Source organism: Entelurus aequoreus, linkage group LG12 (assembly GCF_033978785.1).
Source record: "Entelurus aequoreus isolate RoL-2023_Sb linkage group LG12, RoL_Eaeq_v1.1, whole genome shotgun sequence".
NCBI classification, from domain to species: Eukaryota; Metazoa; Chordata; class Actinopteri; order Syngnathiformes; family Syngnathidae; genus Entelurus; species Entelurus aequoreus.
Genome location: NC_084742.1, coordinates 28348708 through 28367348, shown reverse-complemented (window position 1 = coordinate 28367348; position 18641 = coordinate 28348708). Strand labels below are relative to the sequence as shown.

The following is an 18641-nucleotide window of genomic DNA, read 5'->3' as shown; positions in this document are numbered from 1 at the left end:
AACGTGTCTTTTTATGATGTCATGAAGGAAAATCCTTTTTAATCTCTGAAATGAGCCGTCCCCATGTACACGCCCAGCACTTTGTGAAACAAACAGGCTTCGCTACACATTTTAAAACTGCCAGTTAGCTACAGACGTGCGAGCTGTAAATTTAATCATTTTGGGGTATTTTTCAGCTAATAGGCTAACCTAGCATGATATTGTTAAAATGCATTAGCAATGTACCTCACATAGCTATGCTAGGGTTGCTAGCATTTGTGTCCTCTTGTAACGTTGTTCTACAGAATGTGATATATGGCATCATTATGCTAGGCAAGTGCAGAGTTAGAGTGCTTGTGTAAAAAGTAGAGCACAATAGCCCTTCTTGGAGACAGACCAACAAACCCAGCTCATTAGCATAAAAGCTACAGACACACAAATCAATGTGTTCCCAGTAAGCGATGATAAAACACCTTTGACCATTTGGGAACATTCAATTGTAATTATCTTCAAAGCCAAACCGGACGTAAAAGTCCTTAACTTTTTGAAGGGCATAAAAACATTTTGGAATCTTTTTTTGTTTGTTTTCGTTTTTTACTTTTTTTGCTCAAATTTCTCAATAAACTTCAGTTCTGAATGAAAATATCAAACTTGTAATGTCGTTTATTATTTGACCCTTTGAATGCCTTTTGATCAGACAATAGAGATGTAAATAAGTAAAATAACTATTTTTACTATTTGGAAACTGTGACATCATTTGATTAAAAGGGCTTTAAAGGGTTACAATAAAAATAAAAATAAATTCTTTAGTGCTGAAGTTCATTGAGAATCCAAAATGTTTTCATGCACTTTAAAAAATGAAGGACTTACAGTTTATGTCCTGTATGGCTTTGGCGTATTGACGAATAACTGCCTGTGTATCGTACACCTGTGAAAGATTTGGATATTAAAAATGAAAAAGGAAAGATCATGTATAATGGAGAAACACATCAATAATTATTATCAAAAATACAGCAATAATGTACTAAAAACTACAACCCTTTGACCTATCCATCCACAGACACTCACTTCTGCTTCTCTGCTTTGTAAGAGGCGGTGAGCTCTTCAAACAACGTGCTGTTCATCTTCATGAAGGTCTTCAGCACGTTAAAGATCAGAGACACGATGGTTCTGCAGGGAAACGTCTGGAATGTTAGCGCTCGCTGACCTGGGTCATGTGATCGAGCTTGATCACGTCTTCTAGCGCTAACAACAACGCAACAAGGAATTTAAAGGCCTACTGAAACCCACTACTACCGACCACGCAGTCTGATAGTTTATATATCAATGATGAAATCTTAACATTGCAACACATGCCAATACGGCCGGGTTAACTTATAAAGTGCAATTTTAAATTTCTCGCCACACTTCCGGTTGAAAACGTCTATGTATGATGACGTATGCGCGTGACGTCAATGGTTGATACGGAAGTATTCGGACCCATTGAATCCAATACAAAAAAGCTCTGTTTTCATCCCAAAATTCCACAGTATTCTGGACATCTGTGTTGGTGAATCTTTCGCAATTTGTTTAATGAACAATGGAGACTGCAAAGAAGAAAGCTGTAGGTGCGATCGGTGTATTAGCGGCGGACTACAGCAACACAACCAGGAGGACTTTGAGATGGATAGCAGACGCGCTACCGTGAGTACAGCTTTGGCTTCCAAACATTTGATCGCTTGCCCGTAAGTGCGTGTCGCTATGTGCATGTCACGTACGTAACTTTGGGGAAATATATGTTTCTTGCCAACTCTGATGGCGGCCGGGGTGTCGTCGAAAGCTACAATGCCCGCCGCCGCCGCCGTCCCGTAGCTAAGTTAGCTTCAATGGCGTCGTTACCAACAGCATTGTTAAGCTTCGCCAAGCTGGAAATTATTAACCGTGTATTTACATGTCCATGGTTTAATAGTATTGTTGATCTTCTGTCTATCCTTCCAGTCAGGGGTTTATTTATTTTGTTTCTATCTGCATTTGAGCCCGATGCTCTCACGTTAGCTCAGTAGCTAAAGAGCTCCGCCGATGTATTGTCGTGGAGATAAAAGTCACTGTGAATGTCCATTTCGCGTTCTCGACTCTCATTTTCAAGAGGATATAGTATCCGAGGTGGTTTAAAATACAAATCTGCGATCCACAATAGAAAAAGGAGAAAGTGTGGAATCCAATGAACCCTTCTACCTAAGTTACGGTCAGAGCGAAAAAAGATACGTCCTGCACTGCCTCTCTAGTCCTTCACTCTCAATTTCCTCATCCACAAATCTTTCATCCTCGCTCAAATTAATGGGGTAATCGTCGCTTTCTCGGTCCGAATCTCTCTCGCTGCATTGTAAACAATGGGAAAATGTGAGGAGTCCTTCCTCCTGTGACGTCACGCTACTTCCAGTATAGGCAAGGCTTTTTTTTATCAGCGACCAAAAGTTGCGAACTTTATCGTCGTTGTTCTCTACTAAATCCTTTCAGCAAAAATATGGCAATATCGCGAAATGATCAAGTATGACACATAGAATGGATCTGCTATCCCCGTTTAAATAAAAAAAATCATTTCAGTAGGCCTTTAAAGCCAAATGAGTGCCACCTACGGGTTCCAGTGTTCCTTGGAGACTCTGTAGAGGGTGGCAAAGACCAGCGGCAGGATGACTTGACAGTTCTCCTCGATCAGACTCAGGATGTACTCGTTGTTCCAGAAGTAAAGGGCGCGTTCAGCCACCTAAAGCACACGTAGGAACAGAATAGCAATGTGTATCCAAAACAGCTGCGGTAGCTTCAAAAGTAAGTCCATCATTTGATTACAAGTCAACTTGGATCTACTTTAGTGTAGTCAGTGTACAGCTGTACCAGTTGTATATATTTACTGTCTACTGTAGTCACTTCTATTTTAATTTACAAGTCAAAAGCCTTCTTGATGACTTACGCCGACACTGCCCAATAAGCGCACTGTGTCGTTCACCTGGAAGTGAGGGCTGGCGATGCAGCCCGCGATCTGCTTGAAGAGAGGCTCCTGGACTCGGATGAACTGGGATGGCTCGATGACGTCCAGGATCTCTTCTATTTCGCCCAGGAACATCACCTCCTTCTGCGTGCACGTCTTTGGCCAGTACTTGAGCAGCCCTCGGATGATCTGACAGGAAAAGGGCGTGTGATGCGGCGGAAAACGTATTTTAAGCATCGTTAGAGTCAGCAAAGATGCAGGGAAAAGTGGAGACGTACATATTCAGTCACGGTGGCGTCTTTTTCCATGAATTGCACCACGCAGTAGGCCATCTGTGAGAGGAGAACACACAGTGAACATATGATTCAGCAGATTACATCAAAAGCAAGCAATATCATCTTGTGTTGAATGTTCGAGGGCATCAAAACAGTGACAAAAACCTTGCGCGTAAAAACCACATTCTGCGTGTGCATGGCTTGTCTGCGCATGTGCGGGGACTCATTTTGCTCCAACTCGGACTCTGCAATCGCAATGTGTTCTTTTCTTTCTCCATGTGCGCAACGTTCCACCTTTTTGGAACTTAGGGTCGGGCATCAAATACACAACCCAGCAACTCCCTTCCTTTCTGATTTGTCACTTTAAACACTTAGAGCCTGACTTACTAAGATCCAAATACCACGTGCTAAACAGCGTGTACAATCTATTAAATTGCGTGTGCTATTAGTGGGCGTGTTGCGTGTGATCTACTAACATTGCACATGCTATATGATTTTATTGTTTTGATTTTGTACGGTGTCCATGGGTGCCCAGAAAGGCGCCTTATAAGTTATCTGTTGCTTGTCTTTGCGGCTCGAGCACAGCACGAGATGAGCTAGGTGAGAATTAAGGAGGGGGATGATTGGAAGACTGATTTAAACACCCCTATGGGGCATTTTGAATATTTAGTTACGCCTTTTGGCCTCACTAATGCGGCAGCAGTTTTCCGAAATCTAATTAACGATGTCCTCAGGGAGATGATCCATCAATTATGTTTAGTGTACTTTGATGTCATTCTTATCTTTTACAGAAATCTACAAAAACATGTCCGCCACGTCTATCTCGCCTTACAGCGGTTATTGGAGAATCGGTTATTTGTCAAAACTGAGAAGTGCAAATTTCACTCGCCATCAGTGTCAGTTCTGAGGTTCATTGTGGAGAAGGGCCATCTCAAACCTGATCCTTCCAAGATCCAGGCAGTGGTCGAGTGGCCATCACTTACATCAAGGAAGCACTTGCAAAGGTTGTTGTGTTTCGCTAACTTCTAAAGGCGATTCATCCGCAACTTTAGCAGCAAAGCTGAACCCTTGACAAAGGAACCCAGAAACCGAAGCCGCATTCACTAAAACACATGTTTACTAAAGCACCAACTCTTAAGCACGTTGATCTTGCTTTACAATTTTTTGTCGAGGTTGATGCATGGGTTGGCGCAGTTCTGTCCCAGCCGTCCCCGGTCAACCAAAGGCTTCACCCTTGTGCCTTTGGAATTTTGCCAATAGTTCACAATACTTTTGAGGGACAAGAAAAACGACAGTTAGGCCCTTACGGTCTCCTGTCAGCCAATCCGAGGCAACCTCTTGTGTTGTGTGGACAAAATAAGCCAATATTAGTGAATTTTGTCATATAATGTGTTTTACACTACAACTTATTAAACAATGGCATTACAATTTAGTATGATGTCATGTGAACATGTCAAAGATGACGATCTTTAACAAGAACCTCTAACCCAGGGGTCGAGAACCTTTTTGGCTGAGAGAGCCATGAAAGCCAAATATTTTAAAACGTATTTCCGTGAGAGCCGTATGCATTTTTTTTTAACAAAGAATACAACACAAATCCGTGCATTTTTAAGTTAGACCAACATTTTTAGAGTATAGTAAGTTTCTTATTCTTTTTAATAACGCTGTTATTCTGAAGCTAACCAATAATAAATAAAATACTTCTTACCATTAATGCGACTTCTGGTGCTGCATGGTTTTGCTGATGGCTTTGTAGTCTGGTTGATATGTGGTTATTTTTAACACTGTGATTATCAGCGGAATTATTCATTACTTATCGTGTTAAGCAATGTCAGGTAAGATATATCTGAGAGCCAGATGCAGTCATCAAAAGAGCCACAGGTTCCCTACCCCTGCTCTAACCACTTGATATCATCAAATATAGCTTATTTCGACTGGTTAATTTTTTTTCTAGATGTATGTTACCCTGGTAATTGCAACATTGCATTGTATAGACCAACTTTACATATAAAAGGTTGCTCAATTATCGCTGCTCTGATGTCATAGGGCCAGAGTCATGAGTGCGATGCCAAATGTGATCAAAAGAGTGTGTTTTAGCACTATATTTCAAAATAAATAATATATTAGGTTATTTTGTCAAAACTTTAGACTCTAAAGCAGACCTGGGCAATCTGCGGCCCACGGGCCGCATCCGGCCCTTTGTACGTCCCTGTCCGGCCCGCGTGAGGCCAATCATAAATTACAAAATACCTTTAAAAAAGTATCTATCTCGAGTGTGCAATAAAACGGTGCTGCTTTTGTTTTGAAAAGCGTTATTTGTATGACTTCCGTGTGGACGTATGCTCGTGCGCGCAGCGGCCATCACAAATTACAAAATAAATTTTAAAAAACATCTATGTCGTGCGTGCAATACAACTGTGCTGCTTTTATTTTGAAAAGTGTCATTTATGGGCGTGTATGTCCTGTGAGGAAAGGCGCACAGCGACAAGTGATGCCCGGTTATACCCGAGACGCTAAAAAAAGAAAAGGTGATGACGAATGGCGTGTTTTCAACAAGACATGGACTGCCAAGTAAAGGTAAAGCCGTGTGCTTAATTTGTAGTACACATGTTGCTGTGTTTGAAGAATATAGTGTAACGACCTGCTGAAGTTGATGTTGTCTTGAGTTGCGTAAATGAGGAGTGAGGATATGTGCGTGTGGAAGGAACGAGATAAGTTGAGCTGTGTTAGTATAGCTTGCTCAATAAAAGTTTAAAAAGAGCTTCAGACTTGATGTGCACTTCTTCTGGACGCTACAATTGGTGTCAGAAGTAAAACTTTGCGCATACTGCGCTGCTTAATTGTGTGCGCAGCCTGCTACGTCATCGAGAGGTACGTGCCACGTGAGGAGCTCGCAGCAGAGAGAGAGAGAGAGAGAGAGAGACAGAGAGAGACAGAGAGGGGCAGTGTCTACAGGTGCCATGGGGGAATTCCGCCCTCAATGAAGACTCCCAGGTTTGATGGCAAGGCGAACTGGGAGGCATTTCATCCCACTTCTGACATCAATTGTAGCGTCCAGAAGAAGTGAACACCAAGTCTGAAGCTCTTTTTAAACTTTTATTGAGCAACCTATACTAACACACCTCAACTTATCTCGTTCTTTCCACACGCACAGCTATCCTCACTCCTCATTTCCGCAACAGCAACGCTTCCTCCTTCTTCGCCAATCACCTTGCAGGCGTGCTACGTTCACAACAAAGAGTGTTGAATGACCAGACGGAGGGAAATACTTTATAAAGTGATGGTGTTTATTCTCAACTCGCTGGTACAGCTGTCAGTCGTACTGGTTGATCTCACAGCATATATAGAAAAGAACCGGCTTGCGCATGCGCAGTACACAATAACAAATACGGTGGCTGCCAAGGTACAATATACTAAGAGAGCATTACGTGAATGCTCTACATCCCCCTTCTTTAGCTCAAAACACAAAGAACAAAACATTTCATACGAACAACAATTTTCACAATACTCTCTGACAATGTTCCATATTTTATTTTATTTTTTCTTTTCTTTTCTTTCAATACTCAGTCCTTGTATTTAGGGTTCGGCCTGACAGTGCGACCGAAGCGTGTTGTGTATGGACTCTTACCAGAGTGTGTGGGCAGTGGAGATAAGGGTACCTGGACTGGGGAAGGTTCAATGTCATGAGGGTCTTCAATGTCCAGAGGGTCTCCTCGTCCCTCATCATAGAGAGGAGGTGCTCCATAGACAGCTGGATTGAAGGGCTGCAAGTCGGCACTGTCAGGCTGATCTGGGGGTCGCTCGGCAACAGGCAACAGGTGTCTGCGATTTCTCCTGTAGTCCTTGCCTCCAGACTGGATGATGTAAGACCGTGGCTCTTCACAGATCTTTCCCACCGTGCCCATGCGATCGTACCCCCGGGGAGTCTGCATCCTGACGACTTCGCCCTCCTGCAGTGGTCGTAAAGGGCGGCTGGTCTTGTCAAAGCTCAGCTTCTGGGCGAGCCTCTTCTTCTGTAGCTGAGCTGTGACTAGTTGGGTGTTGAGAGGGGCTGGCTGCAGTAACTGTTTGCTGATGGGGAGGGTAGTGCGGGTCTGCCTTGACATTAGTCTCTGTGCAGATGAGCCAAGCTGTGCGTCACGAAGGATATTCCTTAGGTTCAAAAGGTTGAGGAACGCATCTGTGCCGTCCCTCTTTGACTTCTCCATCAGTTGTTTAGCACTTTGCACTGCCCTTTCAACCAAACGGTTGCATTGTGGGAACTCAGGGCTGCTGGTTACGTGATTTAAGTCCCACTGTGTAGCAAAATCTCTGAACTTCTGGCTCGTATACTGTCTGGCATTGTCTGAAATGAGAAGGTGGGGGGAGCCGTGTACAGAGAAGTGTCTTTTCAGCTTTGTGATGACTGTCGCTGATGTGATGTCCTTGAGAAGGTCGATCTCATACCAGCCAGAGTATGAGTCTACGAGCACCTGAAAATGCTTGCCATCCCATTCAAAGATGTCGGTTGCCACTCATCATCATCGGCAGCTCAGTCTCGAGAGACCATACTGATGCGCGTCTGGAGTCTTGTCATGTTGTTTGGCATCGTCTGCTATGGCTGCGCAGTCCGATCTGTGAGTGACAGTCTTTATTGCAGTTTGTGCAAATGAATAAGGTGGCCTGGGTTTGAGGGGTTGCTGCAGTGCACTTCCTGCGTCTCCTCTTCTCTGCTGCAAGCCGATCTCTTGCCACCTCAGCTTCTGCACTGCCCTTGTGGACAGTCTGACGCCAAGCATTTCTGTCCATGGCCTGTACCTCCCAGCTGTCAGGAGAGATGTTGCATGCTTTCATGTCTCTTTTGCAGACGTCCTTGAAGCGTAGTAGGGGGCGACCAGCTCGTCTGGTGCCAATGGTCAGTTGTCCATACATGATGTCCTTAGGTAGTCTTCCATCCTCCATCCGTCGGACATGGCCGAGCCAGCGGAGACGGCGTTGACTCAGCAGGGAGTACATGCTGGGGATCTTGGCGCGCTGCAGGATGTTGGTGTATGGGATGTGGTCCTGCCAGCTGATGTTGAGGATGCGCCTGAGGCACCGCATGTGGAAGGTGTTGAGCCGACGTTCTTGCTTCATATAGGTGGTCCAGGATTCACTTCCATAGAGAAGGGTGCTGAGAACGCAGGCCTGATATACACGGATCTTGGTGTGTTCTGACAGCGCTCCGTTCTCCCACACTCTCTTGGTCAGTCTAGCCATGATGGTATTTGCCTTTCCGAGACGCCTGTCCAGTTCGATGTCCAGTGAGAGGTTGTTGCTGATTGTTGATCCCAAGTAGGTGAACTCGTCCACAGTGTCCAGTCTGATGTTATCAACTGTGATGGAGGGGGCAGTACTGATGTCTTGTGCACTGATGTTGGTCTTCTTCAGGCTTATTGTGAGCCCAAACTGCTTACAAGCATCGGCAAAGCGGTCAGCCAAACTCTGAAGGGCATCCTCTGTGTGAGTCATGAGGGCTGCATCATCAGCAAACAACATCTCCCTGATGAGAACTGTCCTGACCTTGGTCTTAGAACGCAGTCGCGCCAGGTTAAACAATCTCCCATCAGACCGGGTGTGCAGGTATACACCATCAGTGGAGGAGTCGAAGGCGTAAGACAGGAGCAGGGAAAAGAAAATCCCGAAAAGGGTTGGTGCAAGTACACAGCCCTGCTTGACACCACTGTTGATACAGAATGGTTCTGAGGATGATCCGTCATACAGGACTGTGCCCTTCATGTTGACATGGAAGGAGGTCACCATGCTGCCGAGCTTTGGGGGGCAGCCAATCTTCTCAAGGAGCTGGAATAGGCCTTCCCTGCTGACCAGATCGAAGGCCTTGGTGAGGTCTATGAACATCATGTAGAGTGGCTGGCCTTGCTCTCTACTCTTTTCCTGGAGCTGTCGAAGGGAAAAGATCATGTCAGTTGTCGACCTGCCTGCTCTGAAGCCACATTGGGATTCTGGATAGACACGATCCGCGAGTCTCTGCAGCCTGTTGAGGAGGATGCGTGCATACACTTTGCCGACAATGCTGAGAAGGGAGATCCCTCTGTAGTTGTTGCAGTCACTGCGGTCACCTTTGTTTTTATACAGTGTCACAATGGTGGCGTCACGCATGTCTTGTGGGACTGCACCTTCCTCCCAGCACATGCAGAGCAACTCATACAGAGGCTGAAGCAGGGCAGGTTTCCCGTGCTTGATGGCTTCAGGTGGGATGTTATCGCTACCTGGTGCTTTGTCGTTTGGGAGGGCATCAATGGCTTTGCTGAGCTCTTCCATAGTGGGCACTTCATCTAGCTCCTCCATGATGGGCAGATCCTTCGTACCACTAAGGGCAGCATTGGAAACTGATGTTTCACGGGAGTACAGTTCTGAGTAGTGTTCCACCCATCTGGTCATCTGTTCCTCCCGGTTAGTGATCTTCTCCCCTGACAGAGATTTCAGGGGGGCAATTCCTTTTACTGCAGGGCCAAGGGCCTTTTTGATGCCGTTGTACATGCCGCGTGTGTTTCCGGACTCGGCACAGCTCTGTATTTCCTTACACAGTTGTTGCCAATATTCATTGGCACACTGTCTAGCAACACGCTGGGTGGTGTTCCGAGCCCTTCTGAGTGCTGTGAGTGTCTGTTCATTTGGGCATTCCTTGTGTGCTAAGAAGGCTGCACGTTTAGCCTCTATTTCTGGTTTCATCCTTGGAAGGTGGGCTTTGAACCAATCCTGGCAGGGATGTTCTTTCTTGCCAAACGAGGACATGGCCGTGTTGTAAATTTTGTCCCTCATGGCATTCCACTTTCCTGTGGCGTCATGATCTGGCAGGTCCTGTAGGGCTTCATCCAGGTTGGTTACATATGCGTCCACCTTAAGGGGATCTGACATGTGTACTGTGTTGATCCGGGGGCGGCCTTTTGGTTTGGAGTGATGTAGCTTGCGTGGCTGGAGACGCACTTTGCTGCACACAAGGGCATGGTCAGTGTCACAGTCTGCACTATGGTAGCTTCTGGTGATGAGGACATTGTTTAAGGCAGAGCGCCTGGTGATGGCAAGGTCGAGTTGGTGCCAGCGTTGGGACCGCGGATGCCTCCACGACACTCTGTGTGATGGTTTACACTCGAAGAAGGTGTTTGTAATGCAGAGGTCATGGTAGGAGCACAGTTCCAGCAGCCTTTGACCATTCTCATTTACCTTCCCTGTGCCATGACGTCCAAGGCAGGAGGGCCATGACTTGTGATCTGCACCTACTCTGGCATTGAAGTCGCCAAGGAGGAATAAGGGCTCATCTTTTGGGAGGCCCTTTATCAGTTCATCAAGTTGCCACTATAGACCATGGTAAGTCAGGAACTGGATGTGGCTGCAGTGGTTCCTTCTGCTGATGGTGCTTCTGGCTGTTGCAAACAGAGCACGAGAGTACTGCTCTGTCAATGTTTCTGCTCATGTTGGGCCAAAACACTAGATCTCGGGCTCTACGTTTAGTGGACTCTGCTCCTGGGTGTCCTCTGTGCATAATGTCTGTGTAAACTGTCTGTAGTGACTGGGGAATGACAAGTTTGTGACCTTTCATGATGACCCCTTCCTCGATGATAAGTTCGTCTCTGAACGGGAAGAATCGACTGATGGACAGTGGGGCAGTGTGCTGTTTAGCAGGCCATCCGTGTCTGATAACGGAAGAGAGGGTCTGTAGTAGGTAGTCTTCTGCTGTGTGTTTCTTTAGTTCGTCTAGGCGGCTGGATGAGATTCGGCTGAATGACATCACTTCAAAGTCGTTTAACTCGTTCACATGCTCAAGTGTGGACGCCCTGGGGGCGCGTGACAGAGTATCAGCCAGATACATCTGTTTCCCTTTTTTGTAAACCAGGTCAATGTTATATTTCTGCAGCTGCAGCATCATACGTTGAAGTCGTGCAGGCGCTGTGTAGATCGGCTTTCTGATGATTGTGACCAGAGGTTGGTGGTCAGTTTCCATGGTGACTGGCTTTCCGTAGACGTAATCATTAAATCGTGAACATGCAAACACAACTGCCAGAAGTTCTTTCTCAATTTGGGCATAGTGTGTCTCTGTTTGAGTCATTGTCCTTGACGCGTAGGCAATTGGTCTGCCCCCTTGTAGACACGCTGCCCCCAGCCCGTGTTGTGAAGCATCACATGTGAGCGTGACTGGTAGGTCGACGTTGTAGTAAGACAGGACAGGCGGACTGGAAATACATTTTTTTAGTGTGTCATAGGCATCCTGGTGTTGCTTCAGCCAGCACCACACAGTGTCTTTGCGGGTCAGCTGATTCAGAGGGAAAGACAGCTCACTCAGATTTGGCACAAATTTTCCTAAGTAGTTGATCATGCCTAGAAATCGCTGTAGAGCCGTGATGTCTTCAGGAACAGGCATCTCTGTAATCGCTGTGGTCTTTACAGGGTCCGCTTTCAGGTCCTCACTAGTGAACACATGGCCGACATAACTGACCTCTGTCAGCCGGAACTTGCATTTGAGGGGGTTTAACCTCAGATTAACCGTGCGTGCGCGGTCAAGCACCCTCTTCAGGTTTGTGTCGTGCTCTGCCTCAGTACGGCCTCCGACGATGATGTCGTCTACAATGATGGCACAGGGGTAACCAGCAAAAATCTGTTCCATTGTGCGCTGGAATACCTCGCTGGCTGAATTTATTCCAAACGGCATTCTGAGAAATCTGTAGCGTCCAAAGGGTGTGCTGAATGTGGTTAGCAGGGAAGACTTGTTATCCAAGGAGATCTGCCAGAAAGAGCTTTTAGCGTCTAAAACGGAGAACAATGTTGCGTTCGCCATTTGTGATGCCACCTCCTCAACTGTACGCATCGGATGATGGGGGCGCTTTAAAGCTGTGTTGAGGTCTCTGGGATCAATGCAGATTCTTATATCCTTTGTCTGCTTCTTGTTTGTTGCTACCATGGATGACACCCATTCAGTTGGCTCAGATACGGGAGTGATGACACCAATACCTACCATCCTCTCAAGTTCTGCCTTCACTCTGTCCTGCATGGCTACAGGGATGCGGCGTGCTGGGCGGACAACAGGGTGCACCACAGGGTCCAGTTTCATGGAGTATGTCACCGGTAACTTGCCAAGTTCGTCCTTAAACAGATCTGCATACTCAGTGAATATTTTATGTGGCAAGTTGGCATCTTTATCCACACTGAGTTGGTGAACGTCTTTGGTCAGTGTCACCAGCTTCATGCGCAGACTTGCTTGTAGGCCTAGTAGTGGCTGGACATTTTTCTCCACGACGTGGAATTGTAGTGCATGTTGCTGACCTGCTAGTTTACATTGCAAAAATACTGAGCCCAAGGTGCTAATCAGATTTCCCCCATATGCGACAAGGTTAATGATTATTGAACGGTCAATTAGTTCCCCGTTCTCCACATGTTTGAAGGCATCATAGGATAGGACATTGCATTGTCCCCCTGTATCGACTTTCATTTCGACGGGCTTGTCATTGATGTGTATAGTTGCGAATGCTACACTTTTTTTCAGCACGTTAGCGTCTGTTTTGTCTGTGACCACTGGTGTTATTCCGTCAATACAGAATGTCTCATTGTCGGTAGTGTTACCTGTGGCCTGACCCATTTCGACTTGGTGGACGGATTCCCTGGAAAACTGTGTCCTTGAGTATCTCTGCGCTGATCTGCAGCATTTCCTGAAAGGGTTCCATTTTTTACAAACATGGCACTGTTGACCAAAAGCCGGGCAAGTGTCTCTTTTGGCATAATGGCTACCACCACAATTATTACAGCTGACAATAGGTTGTACAGCTCTTTCTGTCTGTGGCCTCTGCCGCAGTTCAAATCTCTGCCTCCTTCCACATTTGTACTGCACACTGTCAACACTAGTAAGAGTATGTAGCGATGATAATGTCCTTGTGTGTTGCTCAGTTTGCTCATACATTTTACATAAGGAGACTGCCTTAGCTAGAGTTAGCTCACTATCACGTAGCAGGATTTTTCTCATGTTATCATCATTTATGCCACAGACCAGTCTGTCACGGATGAGCTCATCTAGTAATGTCCCAAAGTTGCAGCTCTTTGCTTTAATCCTTAAATCTGTGATATATGATTCAACTGTCTCACCTTGGATCTGGGACCTTGTGTTGAATTTATGTCTCTCCATTGTGATGTTTACTTGGGGACTGCAGATCTCCCGAAATTTCCTCTTGAAACATTCGGGGTCCTCTTTTGACTCAGCCCGAGTGATGACCGGCCCTGGTACGCCGTCAACGGCGGGTCCTCTCAGTTCCGGTGTGTAAACAAACAATCTTTCTCTCTCAATAGCCTCTGATCCTGCTAGATTGAGGAGAATGTAGGCTAGTGTGCAGGCCGGCTTGTCATAGTGTGCCGCCGCGATGAAAATATCATATTCTTGTTCAAACACTCGCCAGTTCTCTGCAATGTGTTCATCAAAGACGAGAGGGTCCGGTCTGCGGAAGCCATCTGACATGTTGCACGGCGCGCGTTGGAATAGCCGTTAGCGAAACGGTCCGGAGTTCTTACTTGATGTAGCTGTGTGCTCCGTGTCAAACTGCACGTCCCAAAGTGTCCGCGTTTACTTCTGACACCATGTTGAATGACCAGACGGAGGGAAATACTTTATAAAGTGATGGTGTTTATTCTCAACTCGCTGGTACAGCTGTCAGTCGTACTGGTTGATCTCACAGCATATATAGAAAAGAACCGTCTTGCGCATGCGCAGTACACAATAACAAATACGGTGGCTGCCAAGGTACAATATACTAAGAGAGCATTACGTGAATGCTCTACAAAGAGGATGCAGGATAAAGTGACAGAAATTTAAATTTTTGCATGGTATTACACATCAGGAAGCGTTGTGTAAGAAAGTGTTAAAAATAAAACCATCAAAAGCCATCTGCTTTTGGATAAAGATAAGTTAGGTTAAATGAAAATATTATTATTTTTTATCTTACGGTATATCAAAAATAATTTAAGCAAAATTTAATTGAAATATTGTCGTGTGGCCCTCCAGCAGTGCTCGGGTTGCTCATGCGGCCCCCGGTAAAAATTAATTGCCCACCCCTGCTCTAAAGACTAACCTTCCTCAGAAGGGACACAATTTAACGGTAACAGTTCCCTCGGATTGGCTCTGACCAAGTGACAGGAGGCGTATAATGTGAACAATCAAAAAGAAGAGGAGACGCTGCACCGTCTATTCAATACATGTTCCTAAGTGCCTAAAGGGTTGAACGTCACACGCTTGGAGAAAGATTTGATACATTGCAAGCGCAAACAGTCTGCGACTGAGCAAAAAGACACCGTGTGTGATTTTTATGCGCACGCATTTTGGCACTGTTTTGATTCCACACTAATAGCTTTGGAACACCCCATTTTGTAAATTTGCAGCTACCCCTATGGGTTGTGGTGAAAATGCATTGTAAGACATACAATACGTAATACAGATATCAAGTTGTATAATCATTAGGAAAACGCTCAATGACTTGTTGTCAAAGATGTCTTACTTAATGGCAGCCATGTTTTTTAACCAATCTTGCTCAAATTTGGCATACATGTGCTTGTTAGGTACTGTTTGTGCCAATTTTGTATTGATCGAGCTAAACATCCTACAGTTACAGTGCATATTCGGTAGCATGCATTGAGCTGTTGGAGAAATTTCAAGTCAAACTCATTTAAGTTTAATACCAGGAAAGTAGTATAGGCAAGACAGTAGAAGTGCATGTTCTGACACATTATCAACTTTTTGCGTTGAGCCGTTCAGTAGTAAAAGTTAGCTCACACAAACAAACACATTCAGGCATCATAATAGATTGTGTGTGTGTGTGAGTGTGTGTGTTTGTGTGTGTGTGTGTGTGTATGTGCCTGTCTCTGCATGTGTGTGCTCATCCCTCCCTATCTTTCTACCTCCCAGATGGGTTGATTGCCTTTGTGAGTGGGCACCGTGGCGACGGGGGTTGTGTGCTTGTGTTTACTTTGGAAGGACTGATGTCACACAAACACACACACACATACACACAAACACACACACACATACACACACACACAATGCTCTCCCTTAGGGTAATTTACTGTAAGAAGATAGACTTGACACCACATTGACATAATGACTACTATTATACTGTTGGACTTTTTTATGACTGCCACACTGATTAGCAAAAGGTGTTATTAAAAATAAAAGCATACAAAGTCAACTTTTATTGTGACGGATCATTGACAGCTTCCTAAGGTTGTGTTTTAGTTACGTGGAGCATCACTACACTAAGACGTTGCTTTACTGCTGAATGCATGAATCTTCATGACAACGTGCAAGAGATGGTTTGTGTACAAACAAGTGCAATTTGCTCATTGCTTTCTTTCTCTACAAAGCTTTTCTTTGGGCTGAGAAAAAAAGCCATAGGAGAAAGGAGGGAAGCCGCCTTGAAGCCAGGAGGATTAGAATACCTGGGCTGATGGGTCAAGCTATTTAAAAAGATAATTATTCATTGAAGTCTTAGTCAGCATTAAGCCTCGTAAACATGACGCTGGGTTCTGTTGCTAAGGCGGCCTTTGAGGGAGCAGGAGGTCGTCGTCAGGCGACGGATTACGGAGACAGACACACTTTTAATAATACGCAATTTACATGTGTCAGGTGGCAGAGAAGGCACATATTCATTTCAGAAGCAACGCTGGCGCAAGAAGCTCATTTGGGTGCCAAGAACACAGACGGCAGCTAAGAAACCAAGTTTTTCAAACACTTTTTATTAGTTTAATCCAACAACTCGTTAGCCTGGCTTTGGTAGAGAAAGGGATGTGCAACTCAAGAGGTTTGGATCTGAGCACGGCATGAAGACATTCAAAAGACGTGATTACACAATAAACTTCAGATTCATTCATACAGATCTGTGAATACAGTAGAGTACTGTAGAGCACGCACAGGGGGTCCTGTACTGTGTTACTATGTTTTGTGTTTCCGTACGCACTTCCATAAGTTATTTAACGCACTACCTGTTTGTAACTGGTTTGCCTGCAGGAAATTGGTCATCACCACAGACAGTGAAACATTTCTGTAGATGAATAGAGCTAACAGTTAATTTAAAAAAAACATATTTGTCAGGCTTGTCCCTGACAGTTTGGTTATGTTTTAATTTTTCCTCTGTGTTTGTCTTTGTTTCCTGCCAGCGCTCTTATTTTGGTTGTTTCCTGCTGTTCTCCCTGAGTGCTGTTTTCCCTCAGCTGTGTCTGACCTTGCCACACCTGGTGTCAATCAGCCAGCTGCTATTCAAACCTTCCTTGCCATCCAGTCTGTGCTGGAGTATTGCCGCTAATACTTGTTGTCGTTAGAGCTGCTACTTGTCATTATGACTTATTATGACATTAATACTTGTCGGTGAACCTGTAGCTGTTTGCAGCGTGCTGTCTTATTGTTCCTGTTTGCTGGATCCTGTTTCTCGTTTTCCAGTTTGGCTGTTCCTGGTTCCTGGTTTGTGTTTTTTCTTAATTTCATGGACATTAAATCATGTTTTCCTGTACCAATCCTGCCTTCTCTGCATCTTGGGGTTCGTCACCAACACTACGTGACAATATTTTTTAAATTAAACTTTAAAATGAAAAACAAAACATATATTTTTAAATTAAAACAAAAATGTTTAAATTAGGGATGTTCGATAATGGCTTTTTGCCGATATCCGATATTCTCCAACTCTTAATTACCGATACCGATATCAACCGATACCGATATCAACCGATACTGATGTATACAGTCGTGGAATTAACACATTATTATGCCTAATTTGGACAACCAGGTATGGTGAAGATAAGGTCCTTTTTTTAAAAATTAATAAAATAAAATAAGATAAATAAATTAAAAACATTTTCTTGAATAAAAAAGAAAGTAAAACAATATAAAAACAGTTACATAGAAACTAGTAATTAATGAACATGAGTAAAATTAACTGTTAAAGGTTAGTACTATTAGTGGACCAGCAGCACGCACAATCATGTGTGCTTACGAACTGTATCCCTTGCAGACTGTATTGTTATATATTGATATATAATGTAGGAACCAGATTATTAATAACAGAAAGAAACAACCTTTTTGTGTGAATGAGCGTAAATGGGGGAGGGAGGTTTTTTGGGTTGGTGTACTAATTGTAAGTGCATCTTGTGTTTTTTATGTTGATTTAATTTTTTTTAAATAAAAAAAAAACAAAAAAATGATTAAAAAACCGATACCGATAATTTCCGATATTACATTTTAAAGCATTTATCGGCCGATAATATCGGCAGGCCGATATTATCGGACATCTCTAGTTTAAATCAAAAAAATAACTGCAAAAACGTCATCAGCCTTTAATTGGTCTTTTTGTCATGATTGACATATTCTAATTTATTGAGACACGCAAGTAAGAAGGACTCGCAGATGAACGGCTTGCAACTGTGAATTGGTTCTCATCATTCACTTAAAGGAGACGTATGATTATTTCACTCTACATTTGTGGTCTAGAATGTATTGAAAATGCATTGGTGTAAAATTCGCTCAAAATTTGCTTTGTTTTATTTTTAATGTTAGTTTGTGGAGGCGTTGTCAGATTGCAAATGAAACCATGCCCCACGGTCTCCAAAAGTATCAACATTTATCACCAGAGCTGCATAAAAAAAGCTGATTTTACCAGAGTTTACAGTAAGTCATGGTATGTTGCTTTTTAGTTAAATGTTTCCCCTTCATTTAGTCTGAGCCTTAACGTTATTTTACATGGCCCACGAAAAAGCACACATGTACAATGCTCTTACTGATCCATAATTATTGCTGAATACATTAGATCAAAGCTTTTTAACAAAATTGTGTTGAGGGCCACATTTTCAATAAGGGCCAGATTCTTCCTTCACTATTGTTCATATTTTGTATAGTACTGAGGACCAGCATCCCCTGCAGCGTTTGATTTTGATTTTTGTCCATTTATTTTGTAGAAGTTATGAAAGTCAGAAAAATTTTGAAAATCAAGACTACATTTCCTGCTTTTGGGTAAATTTCTACACTATGGATGCATCCTTCGAAGGGGGAATTTGAAGGTCGCTTACGTCACAACGCTGCGCGAAGGCTGTCGCAATTCATTCAAATTCGAAGGCTCCACCAAATGCAGCCGACGAATGCGCCCTCCTTTTCCCTGTATTCGGAGGATGCACCGCGACTATCCTTCGTGGCCTCCCATATCCAAAGATGCTTTGCGCGCCTTTGTTCAACCCGGATCTTTTTGACGATGGCGGCAAATACAAGCAGCGGCACCGGCACCGGCAGCGAATACACTTTTAAATGTAAGTATCCTCCGCAGGCTAGACTGTCCCATTTAACAACGGGTGACCTTCGGTGCCTCCGAAGGTCCAGCCTTCTGAGGCTGCGTAGGCCGGGTCCTCCGAAGGATGCAGACCCTGAATTGGGA

The 18641-nt window shown here is 44.4% G+C and overlaps 1 protein-coding gene across 3 annotated transcripts in view; it reads right to left on the bottom strand.

Annotated features, from left to right (window-relative positions):
• ppp2r5b (protein phosphatase 2, regulatory subunit B', beta) overlaps positions 1–18641 on the bottom strand; it is an 85293-nt gene that overhangs the window by 10552 nt on the left and 56100 nt on the right. For 2 of the 3 annotated variants that reach the window (XM_062065404.1, XM_062065403.1), the window contains exons 8-11: positions 3223–3276; positions 2963–3133; positions 2595–2722; positions 1048–1149 (exon numbers count right to left, since the gene is read on the bottom strand). In XM_062065404.1, the coding sequence (XP_061921388.1) occupies positions 1048–1149; positions 2595–2722; positions 2963–3133; positions 3223–3276 (455 nt within the window). Of the gene's footprint in view, positions 1–849; positions 908–1047; positions 1150–2594; positions 2723–2962; positions 3134–3222; positions 3277–18641 lie in introns of all 3 variants that reach the window. The other variant, XM_062065405.1, reaches the window with a different exon arrangement.